Source organism: Acinonyx jubatus, chromosome D2 (genome assembly GCF_027475565.1).
Source record: "Acinonyx jubatus isolate Ajub_Pintada_27869175 chromosome D2, VMU_Ajub_asm_v1.0, whole genome shotgun sequence".
NCBI lineage: Eukaryota > Metazoa > Chordata > Mammalia > Carnivora > Felidae > Acinonyx > Acinonyx jubatus.
The window spans coordinates 4383114-4404097 of NC_069393.1; the positions used below are offsets into that span (position 1 = coordinate 4383114).

At 48.0% G+C, this 20984-nt stretch overlaps 1 protein-coding gene across 1 annotated transcript in view; it reads left to right on the forward strand.

The window, feature by feature from the left end:
* Positions 1–3509: 3509 nt before the first annotated feature.
* The window catches only part of KCNK1 (potassium two pore domain channel subfamily K member 1), a 53913-nt gene continuing 36438 nt past the window's right edge, over positions 3510–20984 (forward strand). Inside the window, exon 1 of the mRNA XM_027046901.2 lies at positions 3510–3960. Within this exon, the coding sequence (XP_026902702.1) occupies positions 3606–3960 (355 nt within the window). The 5' untranslated portion in view covers positions 3510–3605. The remainder of the gene's footprint in view (positions 3961–20984) is intronic.

Genomic DNA, 20984 nt, shown 5'->3' on the forward strand with positions numbered 1-20984 from the left:
TTGACTCCTCTAGATTTCTTACCGTGGAATCATATAGTTTTTACCCTTCTGTGATTGGCTTATTTCACTTAACGTAGGTCTTCTCAAGTTCATTTATATTGCAGCATGTGTCAGAATTTCATTTCTTTTTTTTAAATTTTTTAATGTTTATTTATTTTTGAAAGAGAGAGAGAAACAGAGCACAAGCCAGGGAAGGGCTGAGAAAGCAGGAGACACAGAATCCGAAGCAGGCTCCAGGCTCCGAGCTGTGAGCACAGAGCCACACGTGGGGCTCGAACTCACGAACCGCGAGATCATGACCTGAGTAGAAGTCGGATGCTTGACCGACTGAGCCACCCAGGTGCCCGATCTTAAGACTGAAACATAGGGGCACCTGGGTGGCTCAGTCGGTTAAGCATCCAACTTCAGCTCAGGTCACGATCTCGCAGTCCGTGAGTTCGAGCCGCGTCGGGCTCTGGGCTGATGGCTCAGAGCCTGGAGCCTGCTTCCGATTCTGTGTCTCCCTCTCTCTCTGCCCCTCCCCCATTCATGCTCTGTCTCTCTGTCTCAAAAATAAGTAAACATTAAAAAAAGAATTAAAAAAAAAGACTGAAACATATTCCATTGTGAATTTATACTACTTTTTGCTTATCTATCATCTGTTGATGGACACTGGGGTACTTCCACGCCTTGACTGTTGTGAATAATGCTGTGAACATGGCTGCACAAATGCCTCTTTGAGTTCCTGCTTTCAATTCATTTGGGTATAAACCTAGAAAAGGAATCATAAATGCTAATATTGTGTATGTGTTGCTGATTGGCTGGGTTTCCCTAACACCGTGTTTGTGAATTTCACTTTTTGTAAGTGAAACACTTTCCTAGAGAGCTACCCTGTCTATAAATAGTTCTCATTGTCTCAACCTGTTGAGAGAATAAAACCTATTTACAGGAACTGCTTGCCATTTATGCCTAATTATCATATAGCACAACGGTGATCATTTACATCATGAGCTCCGTGTCAGATTAACTTGCAAGGCTCTGCCTAGTGCAAGGTTTGTTTCTCACAAAGCTTAGTCAACTTGTCTCCAAATTATGCTAATTAATGTGAACACCCTGCAGAAAGCACCTCACTGCCTCTCTCGCCCACTGCACCCCTTCTCATCCCACTCTCCTCCCTTCTTGTGAATCTCTACCCTTTCCTCTGAGTTTTCTTCCATATTCCTTTTTACCCCCCTGAGAAATGCTTGCAATGTCCTCTGCCATGCTGAGGTGGGGGTAGGGTGTCAGGGATCTCAGCTCCAGCTCGCATGGTCACAGGGGGGATGTAGCTAGTCGACAAAAGTCCTGGTCTTGATTGACATTGCTGAGATTGCTAACTACCCTGAAGACAGGTGAATAGTGTATCCAGAGCAGTGGGCCAAGAAGAAGATGGGAGACAGCCAGCCTTTATTCTCATGATTTGGGTCAACTCTGAGAGCCAAAACCACAGAAATACTCGCACTCCCCAGCTCACTCCCATCTCCAGGCTTCACTCAACACATCTCACCCCGTGCAGCAAGACCTGGTCCCCACCAGACCACTCACATGGTATTTCCAATTTCTGCCGATAGCCTGAGGGTAACATACGATTTGCAAGTATTTGGTATCCCTGGCCTAGCTGTAATATGGAACCAAGGTAGAGTCTAAGTCAGAGAAGTGAAATATGGCAGACAATGACAAATTCATCCGAAGAAAACTTCTAACGATGATTTGTAAAGTTCAGCATAATCCAGATGCACGCTGTTCCAGGCACCTATCAGTGCATAAAAAGCTATCTCAAAACTTAACAGCTGAAAACAGCAACCATGTTCTTGCATCTCATGAGTTAGGCCAGGTTCAGCTGGGAGAGACTCAAATATGGAAAATATTTGTATTTTGTCTTATAAAATAGAACTGCATCTGCCTCACAGATCAACTATTTAGAAAAAAACATTTCTGCAGAAAATCAGAAAACCATAAAAATGTACAAGAAATAAAAGTCACTTATGTTCTCCACTATCACCCAAAGACAGCTGTTGGGAGCTAATTTACCTACTTGAGATTCTATACATAAGACTGTATATATTCAATACCTACAATTGCTTATGCTTCAGTGGTTTTCAAACACGTCTTTTTTATGTTTATTTTGAGAGAGACAGAGAGAGAGAGAGAGTGCACATGCATGCAAGAGAGTGGGGAAGGGGCAGAAAGAGAGAGGGAGAGAGAGAATCCCAAGCAGGCTCCATGCTGTCAGCAGAGCCTGATGCAGGACTTGATCCCATGAACCATGAGACCACGACCTGAGCTGAAATCACAAGTCGGAGGCTTAACTGACTGAGCCATCCAGGCACCCTGAAACACATCTTTAATAGCTATATAATATCCATGCTATAGTGATACCATAATTCATTCATTCTTCTATTTGGAACATTTTGGTTACTCTTGATCCTTAATTATTTCATAATATATACACGTGTATTGCATATATATAATATACATATACATATACACTATTTATGAATAATCTTGTCTATAAATCTTTGCCTGATTATTTTCTTAGGACAGATCATGGAGTCAGAGTACAGAAAATGTTCAAGGCTCTAGAAGCATTTGCCAATTTGCCTTTCCAGGAGGGTGTGCCAATTTTTACTCTCACCCACTGTCACCTTAAAAAAAAAGTGGCTCACTGACCCTGTCACCTTAAAAAGAGCATTCGGGAAAGCTCAGTTTCTTCTGTGGACCGTTCTTCCCCTCTTTATGTTTTAAAGAGGGAAGAGTTCAGAAATGTGACTTTTCCAACTCTCTTCAATTCTCGGATTCTTTTTGTAAGGAGTTGAGTGGGTGGGTGGGTGGAAAAAGACTTCTAACGTCCAAAGTGCCTTCCAACCCTGAGGTTCTGATATTTTCACCATCAGCATTGGCACCAGATTGCGAGCCTTGCTTGGACCAATAAGGCAGACGAAGGAAAGAATTCCAGTGCTCGCTACTTGGAAATGCAGGCTTTGATTAACAACAAATAGGTGGCAAGCAAGTTGTAGCTGGGGCCGAAGGCCTGGACAGGCAGCGCACGGTCCCACGCAACACGCGCACACGCTGTCACACCCCGCCCGCGGTCCGCTCTGGTTTGGTTACCCAAGGGGGGAGGACGCAGCGGGTGGCCGCGGCGGGCGGTTCAGGGGTCTGCGCGCCAGCGCCCGGCCAGCGGGACCACGCGAAGGGCGGGGGCCCCGGGGCCGCGCGCCCAGCCCCGGCGCTCCAGCCAAGTTTGCCTCGCGGTCTCGGCCGACTCGCGGGTTACCTGAGCCGCCAGCCACGTCAGCGCCACATCATCGGGGCCTCTTACAGTGCGAGGGAACAGGAAAAGAAGGAAGCAAAACCACTCCCGGGCGAGCCAATCGCAGGCACACGGCGCTGCCGGGGAGCGCGGAGGGCGCGCGTGGGGGAGTGGGCGGCGGGCCGGGGGCGGGACCGGGGGCGGGGCCAGGGCTGCCTGGGGCGGGGCCTGGGCGGGGCCGAGGGGCGGCGGGGCGGCGGGCCGCGCTCGGGCCGGTCTGCGGCGTGGGCCTCGGCTGTGGCGGCTGTGGCTGCTTTGGCGGCGGCGGGGGAAGATGCTGCAGTCCCTGGCCGGCAGCTCGTGCGTGCGCCTGGTGGAGCGGCACCGCTCGGCCTGGTGCTTCGGCTTCCTGGTGCTCGGCTACCTGCTCTACCTGGTCTTCGGCGCCGTGGTCTTCTCGTCGGTGGAGCTGCCCTACGAGGACCTGCTGCGCCAGGAGCTGCGCAAGCTGAAGCGGCGCTTCCTGGAGGAGCACGAGTGCCTGTCGGAGCAGCAGCTCGAGCAGTTCCTGGGCCGCGTGCTGGAGGCCAGCAACTACGGCGTGTCGGTGCTCAGCAACGCCTCGGGCAACTGGAACTGGGACTTCACCTCCGCGCTCTTCTTCGCCAGCACCGTGCTCTCCACCACAGGTAGGGGCCAGCCGCCGCGGCCACCCCCCTGCCCCCTCCGCGCCCGCCGCCCGCGCCCCGGCGCCCCGGGCCCTCCCGCGGCGCGCACACCCGGCGGAGCCGGAAGCCGGTGCAGTGGCCGCGGAACACGCCCTGGGTGTTGCCTCCCGTAACTCTTGGGAAGTGGTCCCCGAAGCCTTCGGCCCGGGGGGCTGCGGGGGCTTCGCGGGCTGCGTCCTGTGTTTTCGCGGTGCCCTGCACCAGACTGTCCGGTAGGAATCCGGAGCATCCCGGCCGCCACGCGGCGAGGCGAGGGGATGCTGGAAACTGTCCACTGCTCCGAGGGCGCTCACCTTCGTCCTGACCCCGTCCCGCAGGGCCGAGGCCGCGCTGGAGGGTCACCTTCCGGAGGGTGCCCTCTCTTTGGGTGATGCATAGATTTCTCGGCTTTTTGCTGTTTGGGGGGAGGTTGTGGGGGTAGCCGAGTGACATCACTCTGCTCTTCGCAGGTGACCTCCGAGCGGACAGGCGGATCCGGTTTCTTTTCAGAGTAGGAGGAGGGGTGAGGGAAGGGAGCATCCGATTGCCTAGGATCCGGCAAAATGGGGGCACCCTGATTCAGCAGTTTTTTTCAACTTTAGGTGTGCGAGGCCACCCTTCAACTTCGCAGCGACTCTTCCCCCACCCCGCACTACTCACCCAGCAGGACGCTCACGAATGGAAGAGCGTCCTCGGGTGAAAGCCGAGGCCGGCGAGTGCCCCAGGGCGCCCCGTACTCTGCCGGATTAGGTGAATGAAGGCTGCATTTTTCCCAGCGGCTAAGTGGGGCACGCACACTTGGTTGGAGATAATTATAAATTGATGTTTGAACCCTGGAAAGTATCCCAAAGAATGCTCAGCGAAGCCCCCCTTTTATCCATGAGATCCAGTCTTTGAACAATCCATCTTGGCGTGCACAAGGGCACACACTTACTACTTCCCAGTGTAGTTCTAGAATCTGGGCCTGGAGTGATCCCTGCCGGGATACTGGACCCGCCCCTGCCCCCACCTCCGGAGCAGGTGAATCAACTTCTTGTGGCGCCAACTCTTACATCACTCCACCCCTTCCACACTTCCCAGGGTTTATTTGTTTATATTCCCCTTGGGCTAAACCCAGTTGATTGTTTTAGTAATAAGTGGTACTGAGTAATAGTAAATAGTACACTTTCCACCAAGATCCTGTGAAGCAATGGTTTAGAAGTCTGAGGTGAATTTCTAAACTGTAGTAAACAGAATTCTAGCTTGTATTGTGATACGTTAAAAACTTAGCCCTAAACAAGACGTATTCTCTTACTTTTCACCTTTGCCAACACCACTCTTTAGCTGTATGTCTCCAAGTGTTCGCTTCCGTTGTCTTCAGCTGGGTCCCTTTCTGGGAACATTTAGAGGTCACCATGCTTTTCCTTTGCAGTACATTTATTCTGAATGGAGAATATTCATTCTCTGCAGAACTCTTTCCACTGGGTTACAGAAAGTCTACAACTGGGTCACGGTGCTGAGTGAACATTGGGAAGAGTTTTTCACTTTCAGTACCTTCTAAGTAATGGTATTTTAAGAGTAGAACAGTCTAAGAACAGTGTTGCGAGGAAAAGAATGCATTTGCTTTTACTGGGTGGGATTTTCTAGGACTGGCACAGCTCATGTATAACCTCATTATAAGCAGCTAATTAAATCTCAAAAAAATATGAGTTTACATCTCGATTAGACAGTTATTTCCTAGATTGTGTCTCCTCTTTTTTTTTTTAATTAGGAAAAATGCAGTTCCTGTATAAATAAGAAAAAAGGTGGGGATAGATGTCTTATTATTGGTATTCAGATTACATTGTAGTTCCTAAGAAAGTCTGTATTCATGCAAAACAAGAGTTCATTTAGGAAATCCGGTGCAAGGGGCACTTAAGGATAAACTAGATGAAAAAGGTGCCTCTCAGTTTGTAACATTAGCAAATCAATGAATTCTTGTCCTCGATAGAACTGACTTCATTAATTCAGATAGGGTTCCAGCAAACTTCAGAATTCCCTAAATCAAAGCTACTCTTCTCCTGGTTTTGTGTCGACCCGGTATCTGATACATTTTCATGTTCCACGTGGTAGCAAAACACCGGTCTCGTGGCCGGAAGTCAGACAGTTGGTCGGATGAAGCCAGTATACTTCATTACTAGAAAAATATGTCCTAGAAAATTACTAGACAACTCGAATTGGAGTTATGGTTCGTGCCTGTCTTTCGGGTAGATAGTAGACATGCTGTGGCCGTGGTTGGTTTGCTTGGTTAACTCCTCTCGCACTGTACGTGGCAAATCCCTGAGCTTATTGTCACCCAGTCAGTACAGCCAACCCTAGAATGGTTGCCTAGAATGGTAACAGTGGGGATTACAAAGTTGCTGTTCTCCTGGTCATCACCTTGATACAGGAACGGGATGTGTCTACGGCAGAACCTTCGCCTCTCACAAAGTCCAGGCTTCCAGTTTATGCGAGGAGCTTGGTGGTCTCTTGGGAAGAAGTCTTAGGTTGGTGATTCAGGGATGATCTGCAGTCTCCGCTCTGCCAAGGACTCTGGGAATTATTTCAAACAACTGAATGTCTCTTTATTTTTCCTTGATTAAAAAAAAATGCAGCAACACCTGCGTGGGAACCGTATGAGAGTGGAAGGGGAAACTGTGGTACACTTTTACCTTTCCGGAGGGAAGGGCTGTAGATAAATAGAAGGAGGCGTTATAGACTGAGGCATTTCCCATACAACTTTTATACCATGAATTTTTTTTCTCCCCCGAGGAGTAAGGAACGCTTGGGAAGGGAGAAATAATTAAGAACATGTCAGTTTACTGTAAGGTGACTTCTTTATTCATCCCCCTGAGCAAGGTTATATCATGCAGATGTTTGGTAAAAGTTTTGTGTGCATATGACTGTAAGGCTGTCACTTTTTTGCTGTGTTGTAAATAGGGGTCTGGATGATAGCTCAGTCCCTGTTGCTGTCAGTTGTAAGCATGGGGCCTTGCATCATGACGCTGCCTTATCCCTGTTTATGAAGAGAGGTTTTGAAACTTTTATTTAAAGTGCTCAGAACAGGGGAGCACCTGGGTAGCTCAGTCAGGTAAGCATCCAACTCTTGGTTTCAGCTCAGGTCATGATTTCGCAGTTGGTGGGTTCAAGCCCCACGCCTGGCTCCGCCCTGATAGCATAGAGCCTGCTTGAGATTCTCTCTCTCCCTCTTTCTCTCTGCCCCTCTCCTGTTGGCACCCTCTCTCTCTCTCTCTCTCTCTCTCTCAAACTAAAAAAATACACTTTATTTTTTTTTTTAATTTTAAGTTTTTTTATTTTTGAGAGAGAGAGAGACAGAGAGAGCCAGTGGGGGGAGGGGCAGAGAGAAAGGAAGAGAGAGAATCCCAAGCAGGCTCCACACTGTCAGCACGGGGCCCCATGTGGGGCCTGAGCCCACAAACTGTGAGATCATGATCTGAGCTGAAACCAAGACTCAAGCCGCTTAACTGACTGAGCCACCCAGGTGCCCCTAAATAAATAAACTTCAAAATAAATAAATAAGTAAGTAAGTAAGTAAGTAAGTAAGTAAGTAAATAAATAAATAAATAAATAAATAAATAAAGTGCTCAGAAAAGGAAGCTAATTTGGTTTGTTTTACAGTGGCCTTTACAGCTCCGGTCAGGTAGGGAGCTGCTATGGCATTGGTCGTTTTCAGGAAGAGAACATGGGAGAAGGAAACAGGGGTTCCAGGTTGACCCTTAGCTTTCAAACCATTTTCACTAGGAAAACTGGGTTATGGTTAACAACAAATACAGGTTGAGCTTTTAGAATCTAACAGCAGTGGGCAGATTGCAGCTTCTGGGCCAAATCTGACCCACTGCCTCTTTTTATGCGGCCCATGCTAAGAATGGTCTTCGTCTTTTCAGCTGGCTAAAAAGAAATCAAAAGAAAAGTCATGTTTCCTGACACGTTGACGTTTTACAAGAACCAAATTTCAGCACCCATACAAACTTTGAGCTGGCGTACAGCCATTTGTTTGGCATCATTTATGACTGCTTTCCCGCTGCAGTGGCAGGTTTGTGACAGGAGCCATGTGGCCCCCAAACCTCAACTATTTACAGCTTGGCCATTTGCAGAAAGAGTTGGCCGAACCCAGCTTTAGAATAAGCCTTAAAAGGAACTCTTAAGTCAGAGGAGTTCTAAGAGCTGTACTTCCTTTGGGAAAACTTTCCAGAAGACAGTTTAGCATCTGAGACTTCTTTGCACTGTGGCATGAAGCATTTAAATTAGTTGGTTAAAATTTTCAGGGGTATGCAGCATTTAGATTAGTAGCTACCATCCCAACCATTTCCAAAACAAATGATTGTTTATTGTAGAATGTCACTAGATTTTGGTCAAATCTGTGACACCACTGCCCTTTTTTTTAAAATTTGGAATGGTGACAAAGCCACACCTCACATTGGAATTGCCTTATCTAACATGCTTGGTAAATACTGTATTCTATCTGGAACAGAAATGCCAACGAGGAAAGGAATTCCCCCAGAAACAACCAAGCAAACTATTGACCTGGAAGAGAGATCTGAAATCCCACGTGCTGAAGTCTGTGGTCTTTATGTGCAGGAGAGCCTTTGGTCTTGATATGGAGCCTTTATGTTTAATTCTAACAAATTTAATTTTCTGGCTTCAAAGCCTCTAGTGGATTGAAGAAGGAAACGTACAGCTATAAGCAAGCCTAAGCAAAAGGTCACAAAAAGACAAATACTTTAAACATCAGAAAAATAAAGCAATATTATTTTTTTTAATTTTTTTTTCAGTATACGAAGTTTATTGTCAGATTGGTTTCCATACAACACCCAGTGCTCATCCCAAAAGGTGCCCTCCTCAATACCCATCACCCACCCTCCCCTCCCTCCCACCCCCCATCAACCCTCAGTTTGTTCTCAGTTTTTAACAGTCTCTTATGCTTTGGCTCTCTCCCACTCTAACCTCTTTTTTTTTTTTTCCCTTCCCCTCCCCCATGGGTTTCTGTTAAGTTTCTCAGGATCCACCTAAGAGTGAAACCATATGGTATCTGTCTTTCTCTGTATGGCTTATTTCACTTAGCATCACACTCTCCAGTTCCATCCATGTTGCTACAAAGGGCCATATTTCATTCTTTCTCATTGCCACGTAGTACTCCATTGTGTATATAAACCACAATTTCTTTATCCATTCATCAGTTGATGGACATTTAGGCTTTTTCCATAATTTGGCTATTGTTGAGAGTGCTGGTTTTTTTTTTTTAATTTTTTTTATGTTTATTTATTTCTGAGACAGAGAGAGACAGAGCATGAATGGGGGAGGGGCAGAGAGAGAGGGAGACACAGAATCAGAAGCAGGCTCCAGGCTCTGAGCTGTCAGCACAGAGCCCGACGCAGGGCTCGAACTCACAAACCGTGAGATCATGACCTGAGCCGAAGTCGGTCACTCAACCGACTGAGCCACCCAGGCACCCCAAAGCAATATTATTAAAAACAAACTTTTATTGAACACTTTATGTGTACCCCTATCTCAAGGAGCTAATGAGGTGTAGGGGTCATTATCCTCACTTTAAAAGAGACTGAAAGTAAAATTTAGGTTCAGGGACCTTAGCTAGGTCACAAAACTAGTAGTGGCCTTGCTTTGAGTCCAGATGTGTCTGGGTTAAGAGCTTGATATTTGCATAGTGTCTAGGCATAGGGGCTTGTTATGGGCTGAATGTGTCTCCAAAATTCGAATGGTGAAGTCCTAATCCTTATACTTCAGAATGTGACTATGTATTTGGAGATAGATCCTTTAAAGAAGTGACTAATGGGGTGCCTGGGTGGCTCAGACTATTAAGCATCCGACTTCAGCTCGGGTCATGATCTCGAGGTTCGTGAATTTGAGCCCCACATCAGGTTTTGCACTGACAGTACAGAACCTGCTTTGGATCCTCTCTCTCCCTGTCTCTCTGCCCCTCCTCTGCTTGTGCTCTCTCTTTCAAAAATACATAACATTAAAAAAAAAATCTAAAAAATAAGAAGTGATTAAGTTAAAATGAGGACCCGATGAGAAGGTGCCATCTGCAAGTTAAGGAGAGAGACCTCGGAAGATTCCAAGCCTGCCAGCACCTTGATCTTGAACTTCCAGCCTCCAGAACCATGAGAAAATGAATTTCTGTTGTTTAACCCGCCCAATCTGTGGTACTTTTTTATGGTAGCCCTAGCAAGGTAATACAGAAGTACTGTTGTGGTTTTTGGTTGTTGTTGTGCTAAAACAAAGAAACAAAAAACCAAATATAGGAACACAAGGAACAGAATTTTTATGTCTTTGCCATGTATGACATGCCAACAACTGCATATGCATGAATAAGACCATTATTTTAGGATACATTGTAATAATCGATATCCCTGAATGATCAGGAATAATGCTTCAACCTGACTCTATTTAGGAAGACAGAGAAATGCGTCATAAATCCTAGAAATGTTTCCACCCACTAATGGTCAAAGAGTATGTATTAATATTTACTAATACTCATGTGTAAGCCCATCCCTGTCTCTGAAACATCGCTTCTTTAGCATTTTGAAGGGGTTTTCTCCCCCAAAACTATACATTTGCTATTATCTATGCCTATTTTATGGCACTCGGAACATCCTGTTGCCATTGTAAATGATAATAACTTGAAAGAAAGCATGCATTTGCTTTTATGACATAACTGTAAATCTAGTCCAGATAGGATTTTCTCTTGTACCGGTAACCCAGTGGGAAATCTGGTGCCTTTCAGGACAAGTTGTTTCATGCACCACACGTTGGACTGCTGAGGGTGGGGAGACCATCTGTTGTCTCTAGCACAGAAGAGGACTCTGAAGTTGGAGCATGTGAAATTGCTTCATTGTTTTGACCCATACGGCGATTTCATGTGGTCCGACTTCCCGCAAGCTGGTTTCCGGGACAGAGAAACCGTTTATACCGTACCCTCTCTTTGGCATAGAATTGCACTGTGCTAGATTTTATTCTCAAGAAACCTCACTCGGTCTCAACTGTAGCCAAATCCATGAACTGCTGAAGTCCTTCTCTTCTCTGCTGACTGTGCCATGATCACCTTGTCTGTTACCGGTTGTCTAAGGGTTGTCTCCTTCTCAAAAAGCAGACAACTTTGGGGGTGTCCTCTAGACTTCTGTGATGCTTCTGTCTCCCAGACTCAGTTTGTGCTCTGACTTCTTTATTCATTCTGGGTGGATTCCTTGCCTTCAGAGTTGGTGGCCACTCCATCGCAGGGCCGTGCCCCTGACCGAAGGTCAAAGTGAAGAATGAGGCGGAGGGGGATTTGGAGGCACAGAGGAAGTAGAACCGGAAGGACCATGATTCTCTCCCTGGGTGTGAAGCAGACCCAGCAGTCTTGTATTTTCTGATTGTACTTGTGTTTCCGTTCTTTAATTTGTGAAACAGAATAGGTTCTTAAATCAAAGAGATTAACTGGGCTGTGTCTGACATTGGCCGTGTTTCCTCATTGGCTACTATCTGCTTGATTCCCCGTCAGGTTCTGTTTGCTTTGGGCGCTGTGGCTCAAGTTGACATGCTTTGTGAGATGAGAGCCCAAGCTCTGAAGCCTTTGTAGATTTAGTTATGGTACCCGGTGGTGAGGTTTGGGCAGAAAGCTCCCCAGGGACTCAGTGACCCAGGTAATGTAAAGTCAATATAAGCACAGTTTGTGGGTGCTGAGCAGAGGAAACAAAAACACACAATTAAAAAAAATGCTAGTTTGGGGCGCCTGGGTGGCCCAGTCGGTTAAGCGTCCGACTTCAGCCAGGTCACGATCTCGCGGTCCGTGAGTTCGAGCCCCGCGTCAGGCTCTGGGCTGATGGCTCAGAGCCTGGAGCCTGTTTCCGATTCTGTGTCTCCCTCTCTCTCTGCCCCTCCCCCGTTCATGCTCTGTCTCTCTCTGTCCCAAAAATAAATAAACGTTGAAAAAAAAAATTTTAAAAAAAATGCTAGTTTTTATTTCTCCAAGTGTGGTCAGTGGATTGCATATTAGCAATAAGAACTGAGGGGCACCTGGAGAGGATGTGGAGCAACGGGAACTCTCTTGCACTGTTGGTGGGAATGCAAATTGGTGCAGCCACTCTGGAAAACAGTGTGGAGGTTCCTCAAAAAATTAAAAATAGACCTACCCTATGACCCAGCAATAGCACTGCTAGGAATTTACCCAAGGGATACAGGAGTACTGATGGGGCACTTGTACCCCAATGTTTATAGCAGCACTCTGAGCAATAGCCAAATTATGGAAAGAGCCTAAATGTCCATCAACTGGTGAATGGATAAAGAAATTGTGGTTTATATACACAACGGAGTACTACGTGGCAATGAGAAAGAATGAAATATGGCCCTTTGTAGCAACGTGGATGGAACTGGAGAGTGTGATGCTAAGTGAAATAAGCCATACAGAGAAAGACAGATACCATATGGTTTCACTCTTAGGTGGATCCTGAGAAACTTAACAGAAACCCATGGGGGAGGGGAAGGGAAAAAAAAAAAGAGGTTAGAGTGGGAGAGAGCCAAAGCATAAGAGACTGTTAAAAACTGAGAACAAACTGAGGGTTGATGGGGGGTGGGAGGGAGGGGAGGGTGGGTGATGGGTATTGAGGAGGGCACCTTTTGGGATGAGCACTGGGTGTTGTATGGAAACCAATCTGACAATAAACTTCATATATTGAAAAAAATAAAAAAAAATAAAAACACTGGGTAGCACCTCAAAAAAAAAAAAAAGAAGAAGAACTGAGGGGCACCTGCGTGGCTCAGTCGGTTGGGCATCTGCCTTTGGCTCAGGTCATGATCTCGCGGTTCATGAGTTTGTGCCCTGCGTGGGACTCTGCTGTTAGCACAGATCCTGCTTCGGATCCTCTGTCCCCCTCTCTCTGGCCCTTCCCGTCTTGCACACTCTCAAAAACAAATAAAATAAAACATAAAAAAAAAAAAGTATTGAAATATAGACTTTGGTATAAACATCTTGTTGTATACCTGAAAGTAATGCAATGTTGTGTGTTAATTATACTTCAGTTGCAAGAGAAAAATAAGCACTGGAGGGTCAATTATAAGTGCTCATCCCCTATTCATGCTTAGAGCGGCATGGGGACCCAAATTAAGCTATTTACTCAAGGTGGTGCCTTCGCCCCCTCTCTGCTCAGCTTCGTGGAAGCCTCTTGAGGATTATTCAGGCTCTGGTTCGAGTCTGCAGCACAGTCCGAAGGAGACCTTTAGACCAAAGGCGCACCGAGGAGGGGAGACAGGAGAGGCACCCGTGTCTCGGAGAAGAGAAGAGTGCCACCCTGAGTGCGGCATCCTGAGCTGGGCACACACAGGCCTGGGGGCTGCACAGAAGCTGGCTGTGCTCCCCGTCTTCCCAGACGTGTACCCCATTTGTTCCTGCTCTTTCTCCTCTCTGGTTCCCACAGCATCTTGTGTCCTGCCTGATGTTGGACTATCCCCTTCTTCTGGTACAGCACTTACCACCTTGGACAGAATTATTTGTTTTCACGTCTCTCTTCCCGCAAAGGTGGTCTTGAGAATGAGTGCTGTCTTGGCCTCACGTTGTGGCATCCCTAGCACTCAGTAGGTCCTCATTAAAGGCAAAGGAAGGCACGTTTCTTCCCTTGTCTGAGTCTGTTTGCTCTTCTGTAAAGCAAGGAGATTTCTAAAGATGTTACTCATTTTCAAGAGACCTCAGATATATTGTCATTGTCTTGATAAGGAAACAGAGGCCCACATTGCTTAAATGACCTCCTACAGTTATTTATGTAAAAAGTTGTATCTGAGTGCCTCGTGTCTACTCACTGCACTGTGGAAGACTCTAAGTGATCCAAAGCGAGGAGAAAGGCATGCATTCCTGAGCAAATGTTTATTGAGCACTTAAGTTTACCAGGTACTGATCCAGGCACTTGGGGATCTTGCCTAACTGGATGTCTGTCTAGTAGGAGGAAGGAGATCCTGTAAATAAGATGATTAAGTGTGAGATAATGGAAAATATATATTGGTCTCTGCCCCAGGTTCCTGGCACAGAGCTCCTAAAAGCTTTGTAAATTCCTGATTAGAGCACTGGGAGAATCTTTTGTTCCGGAAGGCAGCTCTGCGTGTGCTCTAGGGATGGGGGCTGGTCATCAAGAAAGACCAAGCCATGATCAGAAGCTTGGAATTTTCAGCCCCACCCCCATCATCCAGAGAGGGGAGAAGCTAGAAATGGAGTTAATGATCTGTCATGCCATTGTGAGGACACCTCCATAAATATCCCAATAGCACGAGATTCAGGGAGCTTCTAGGTTGGTGAACACATCCACGCTAGGAGGGGGACACACCCCAAGTCCACAGAGACAAGAAGCTCCTGCCTTGGGACCCTCCCAGCTCGCCCCATGTATCTCTCCATCTGGCTGTTCCTGAGTCATAAAATGAGGAACCGGTGACCTAGTGAACGGACTGTTTGCTCTGTGAGCCCTTCTAGCAAATTGACCCTGAGGAAGGGATCGTGGGAACTCTGATTTATAGCCGATAAGTCAGAAGTACAGCTGCCAGCTGGACTTGACTTCGGAAGTGAGGACAGCTTTGCGGGACTGAGCCCTTCACCTGTGGGATCTGATGCCATCTCCAAGTAGACAGTGTCGGAATGGGACTGACTCACAGGACACCAGCTGCTGTCGTGCAGAATTGCTTGTTGTGGAGAAAAAAACCATCCATGCATACGGCGACCAGAGGTGTCAGAAGTGTTATGTTTTGTGTGAGGAGTGAAAGAGGTGCAGGATGTACACTGAGTGGAGTAAAATGCACAGCACGTTGTGTGGGGATAGATTGCTAAGGAGCAGCATCCCCTCCAGCAGAGAGAAGGAAGCCAAGGAGATAGGGAGACTTGGGTGTGTGTGTGGGGGGGGGGGGGGTGGTCCAGGACTGTGGTCTCTGATAAGGAAGTCACAAAAGGTCTCACTGAGTAAATGGCATTGAGTCAAGAACCAGAGGAGGTGATAGTGCATCATTCAGCTATCTGGGGGACTGTTCTAGAACACAATCCCCGTATCGGAGGCGCTGTGAGAAAGCCCTCATGGCTGGTGCTGAGTAAGACAGCGCGTGACCAGGTCAAGGAGAAGGGAAGCGGGCACACGGGGTAGGGTGTCCCAGGCTGCTGCAAAGCTTTGGGCTTTTCTCTGAGCGAGGTGGAAAGCCCTGGCCAAGTTCAGATACCACCCCCTTGTGTTTGGGCACAAGGGTAACGTGACCTGACCGATTGTTCTACCAAGTTCACTCAGGCTGGTGGAGGAAGGCAAGAGAGGAAGCCGAGGGCGTAAAGCAGGACATTTCCAATATCCCAGATGCTTAGAGCAGGCAGAGGAAGTAGGTGGTGAGAGGTGGTCAGATCTCAGACACAAATGGATGGCGGAACCAACAGGATTTGCCAATAGATTGGATGTGCGGTGTTGAAAAAGAATAATCAAGAACGACCCCAAGGTTTTTGATCTGAACCCTTCCTGGAGACAGAGAAGGCCGGGGAAGGAGCAGGTTTGGGGTAGACCTGGAGCTCAGTCATGGGCCTGTCAGACTTGAGGTCCCTGCTGAGTGTTCGGGGTCCACCCGTGGCTGCACTCACTCTGATGTGGCGTCCCCAGGGCCGTCCTTGCACTGGAGCCGCGTGCTGTGATTTCACATCACATCTATGTGTCATTCATCTGACTCAGACTTGAAGAAAGCTTTTGAGGGGTGATACCTGAACTTGGCCCTGAGAAATAGCATGTCTATAGGTAGAGAATAGAGAGAAGGTATTGCAGGTGAAGCATGTGAATTCTCTCGACCAAGTTGCCATTTGATTAATTCATTTAACAATAGTTTAAATACTTCAACTTCCCGGCTAAGAAACAGTCTCTAAACTGTAATATTATTTTCTAATTTAATATTATATAGGGCCATATGGAAAACTGGGAGAGCGGGACAGGAAGATTTGCTTCATATTTTTCTTAAAATTTTAACAACAGGATATTTAGTATCTGACATAATTGTTCAATTTAAAATTTATATTCTGTATAGTCCAGAGAACAGCAATAAATAAATACCTTCTCCAGTGCGGTTTTTAGATGCACCTAACATTAAATAAATTACCAAGAAGTCAGTGTAGGTCTTTTCTGTTTTTAGAAAGTAAATAAGAAAAACATAATTTTTTTTTCCACGAGGAATCAATCTCAGAATTTTAGGAGGTCGATCACCTTCAAATAAGAGTATTTACAGTTTGTGACAGAGGGCAAAGTTATCATGGGACCCGGAAAACTACCTGAGTAATTTTCACTTCTGCTTGTTTTTAAGTTTGCCGTAATTACCATTTGAAATGATGTCATTTGAATAACAGGGCTCCCAGCTACTCTTGGATGATCTAAGGTGCCCTCTCTATTCCCAAACACCGAATTTTGTCCAAGCCTCCTCCCTACCCCCACCAGCTTGTGACTTACCAGGAGGCAAAGTGGAATGTTTGAAACTAGAATTTAAAGGTTAAAGCATTCTTGTAGCTAAAATTCTTTAAATGTTTGAACACTGGTTACCAAGGAGCTCAATTATTTAAAGGCTGTGGTTAGGGGATTAAGTTAATTAAAGGCGGTCCGGAGAGGTTGCCTCCCTATCAGAGGGCTCCCCGAGTTCTGAGCTGGGAGAGGAGACCCCACGTCAACACCTACCTGCCACCCAGGGGTCGGGACACGAGCTCGCCCACGGGGAGCCTGCACAGATGCACCGCTCAGGAGGGGGTGCGGATGAGGCCCACGCTTTCACGCCCCTAAACAGCAGGGAGGAGCACCCGTGTGTGGACACGCAATCTGTCATCCGCTCGGCCGGGCCCATCCTCCCTCCCCGCCCCTGCTACTCTGCAGTGCATCTTCCGTTTAAAAATCGAACCAACAAAGGTGGAAAGAGCAAAACTAAGTTAACAAAGGGGGAAAAAAGGCAGCACACTGCCAATGGTAGTTTCTGGAACATGACCTACACCCACATTTGTTCTTCCAGCAACTCTGGCTGCCCACCTGTCATTTGCGAAGGTAACCTGGATGTGGCTGAAATGTCACACTGGCACCTGAACTTGTACGTTCAGGTTCCTGCTCTCATGTCTCTCACGACTACGTTTTGTGTGTCGATTCATGCTGGCAGTCGCCTCCTCCTGGTGAGGCTGCGTCCTGTTCCCCCTGGCTGGCGGGGGTCGGGGGTGTCTGGAGAGTTTCTTCGGCCATCCTGCTCTGTCCCCTCCTCAGTACACCACCAGCCAAGGGCAGGAGGGCTGCACAGCAGCGTCCCCTCATAGCCGGGGTTCAAGGGACGGATTTTTCCCTCGGGAGCCAGGGAATGGAGTTGTCTAGTTCGATTGTTGTGATATCAGACTGAATTCATATTAGAAAAGTACAGCCTTGGGGCGCCCGGGTGGCTCAGTTGCTTAAGCGTCCAACTCTTGATTTCGGCTCAGGTCATGATCTCACAGTTCATGAGTTCAAGCCCCGCATCAGGCTCTAAGCTGACAGCACGAGGCCTGCTTGGGATTCTCTCTCTGCCCCACCCCACCCCCCCCCCCCCCCCGGCCCCACCTCAAAATAAATAAATAAAACAACTTTAAAAAAGAAGAAGGAAAAGTACGGCCTGATTGAGTGAAAAGTGAAGATCATACATTATTTTTAGGGGGAGTTTTTATTTTCTGATATACTGAACACCCCTACATAAACGAAGTAAATGTTGCTTAGAGGTGTATTTTAGGGAGCTTTAAAAAAATAAGCCCCGGGGCTTAAGTGAAGGGCGGCCGGTATAAGAGGCACAAAAGCATCGATCCGTGGACCGGGGGCGGGCAGCCTGGGGTCTCTTCTGCCAAGTCACTGGCAACAAAAATTCACTGATAATTTCTCCAGAGCTGAGTCGTTTCCTCTCGATAACAAGTGAAGGGGCTGAAGAAGACCTTCCTCCATCTCTAAGCTTTGGGGGTTCTAGGCCCCTGGAAGGTTGGCTGAGAACCTGTCTACCCTGTGCCCCACACGTGAGGACACAGAAAAAATACTGTAAAGGGATAATCCCTGACCTTAAAAAAAGGCCTGCCGTCTAGCGGGGGAGACGCACACGTAAAGACTCGTGGAGAGCTAACCGCTGAATCGTGTGGGGCTGCGGGGTTCCGAGGGGGAGGCCAGTGTGGGCCGAAGCGTGCAGAGGAAGAGGGGACTCGCAGCGGCATCGACCCGTGGCAGGTGAACAGGCAGCATCGGCCAGTGGCAGACAAGAGGCGGAAAGGTGGAGGCAGAGGGCCTCGACGATGGCAAGCGGAGTTTGTGCTTCACTCGGCCGGCAAGAGGGAGCCACTTCGGTTCCTGAATGTGCTCTTGCCGTCCGGCCTGCAGCCTGGCTGAGAACAGGAGAAGCTGGGCAGCATGGCTCTGAGGCATGGCGGTCGCTCAAACGCAAGCTGTGAGTTGCACTGAAGAAGAGCGAGAACTGCCCAAAAGACCACCCGGACATGAAGACAGACTTGCGGGGACGGGGTGGGGGGAGCCGGGGGAGGACCCCCACAGAGCCCCTCGGTGGGCTTAAATGGGGACTCCTAGGCCCTGGGGCACCATGGCGTAAGAGGGGTTACTCTGGGCTGGCCTACCATGAATGCCACAGCCCGAACCCCGAAGCCCGCCCATCCTGAGGCTTGAGGGACAAGCCGAGTGGCTGCCGTACATGGGAGTGTGAGGTCTTTCCAGGTGTGTACGGGGCAGGGAGCACTGTAGGGAAGAGCCCCAGTCCTGTGCTCCTTCACCTCCCCACACATGCGTGGTTAGCCGGACCCCAGACACTGGGTGTGCTTCTGGGGGACACAGGGGGCTGTGGGGGCCGGGGTCCTCCAGCCCCAGTTCTCACGGATTCAGCCATAAGATAATGACTAAGCTGTAGAGGCTGTGGCTATAAGTGGCATTTGTGATTGGTATTTCAGTTGGTTGCAAACAAGCATTTCTCAATGGGTCAAGGAAGTCCAGTAAAATAGCCATTCCCTGTATCATGGCCTTGCTGGTAACCTGCTTTAAGGAAATTCTTTTCTGACCTACCCAAATCCCCACTTCAGCCCCGCTCCCGAGTGACCAAGCTGTGACTTAGGGAAGCTTTTGTTGTTAAAAGAAACACAGGTATTGGGGCGCGTGGGTGGCTCAGTCGGTGGAGCGTCCGACTTCGGCTCAGGTCATGATCTCACGGTCTGTGAGTTCGAGCCCCGCGTCGGGCTCTGTGCTGACAGCTCGGAGCCCGGAGCCTGCTTCGGATTCTGGGTCTCCCTCTCTCTCTGCCCCTCCCCCACTCATGCTCTGTCTCTCTCTCTCTCTCTCTCTGTCAAAAGTAAGTAAAACATTTTTAAAAAAAAGGAAACACAGGGATCGTAAATACAGTTCTTTGCATTTTATAACTGCTCAAGGGAATTTCTCAATGTATTGGACTCAGAATGAAGATGTCTGGCTTCTCTTTAATCGCTCAGTATTTTCAGTTTTTGCCTCAGGGTGTCCAGTATCCCAAGTCTGTTCTTACTTCACAGGGAAAGCTGTGATGACAGCTGCTGTGTGAACCTCGTGGATGCTTTGAGGAAAAGGCACCACTTAGCGCAAATCTTTACATTTATAATCTTCTTTTCTTTCTTGTCAGATGTGATTAAAAAAAATTTTTTTAAGTTTTTATTTATGTTGAGAGGGGGCGCAGGGAGGGGGCAGACAGAGAGGGAGAGAGGCACAGAATTCCAAGCAGGCTCCACACTGTCCGTGCAGAGCCCGACACGGGGCTCCTCGCCACCCATGAGGTCATGACCTGACCTGAAATCAAGGTCAGACGCTGGAGCAACTGAGCCACCCAGGCACCCCAGATGTGATTGTTATTTTATTTTTTTAATATTTATTTATTTTTTGAGAGTGAGAGAGACTGTGAGCGGGGGAGGGGTGGAGAGAGAGGGAGACACAATCCGAAGCAGGCTCCAGGCTCCGAGCTGTCAGCACAGAGCCCGACGCGGGGCTCGAGCTCAGGGACCGCGGGATCATGACTTGAGCCAAAGTCAGATGCTCAACTGACTGAGCCACCCAGGCGCCCCTGGTTTTTATCTTTTTAAAGTGCACACATGATCACACCTCCAGAGACTCCTTTCCCCCTTGCTACCTGGTTTGAAAGGCGTGAACTCAAGAACTGAGTTCCCTGTTGAACCCACATGTGCATGCAGAGCAGACAGATGAGGGTAAGTGACTCTTAGACCGAAGGAAGAGTAGTCTTTTAGCCACGGTATTGCCATAGCTCATAGGCAAGCCTGAGACATAGACCAGTCCGCGGACATGTTTGGAAAGCAAAGCAAAGTTGATCAGATTGTTTAATCTCTTCAAAACCTGCTGTGTCAGCTCTGAGCATGGGCTCTGGTGGATCTCAGGGTTAGACACGGCCCGCACTCCAGGGCTCCTGGGTCATCTGTACCCTCAGAGCAGTCAAGTGCCACAGATGACTGATTCACAGCTGCTTGCAGCAGGTGAACTTTGCATTTCTAAAAGATGTACTTGAAACAATTAGAGTGGGTTGAATATTATTCCTGTAGCAACGGCACCCTTACTTCCATTCTAACATGCCTTCTTGAAAAGGAAGAACCCTGGGGCACCTGGGTGGCTCAGTCGGTTAGGCGTCCCACTTCAGCCCAGGTCATGATCTCGTGGTTCATGGGTTCAAGCCCCGCATCAGGCTCTGCGCGGACAGCTCGGAGCCTGGAGCCTGCTTCAGAATCCGTGTCTCCCTCTCTCTCTGACCCTCTTCTGTGTGCGCTCTATCTCTCAAAAATGAATTAAGTGTTCAAAAAATTTTTTTAAAAAGAAAAGGAAGAAGCCGGGCCCTGAGAATCATGTATCATCCACGGTCTGCCTTACTTATACCTCTGTCGGTAAGTAGTAATTCTAATAGACATGATGGTTACTGACTATCCGAGTGATTCCCATTGCCGCTGAATGGCAGGGTTCTGACATTGGGAGTGAGCCCCTCACTGGATAGCT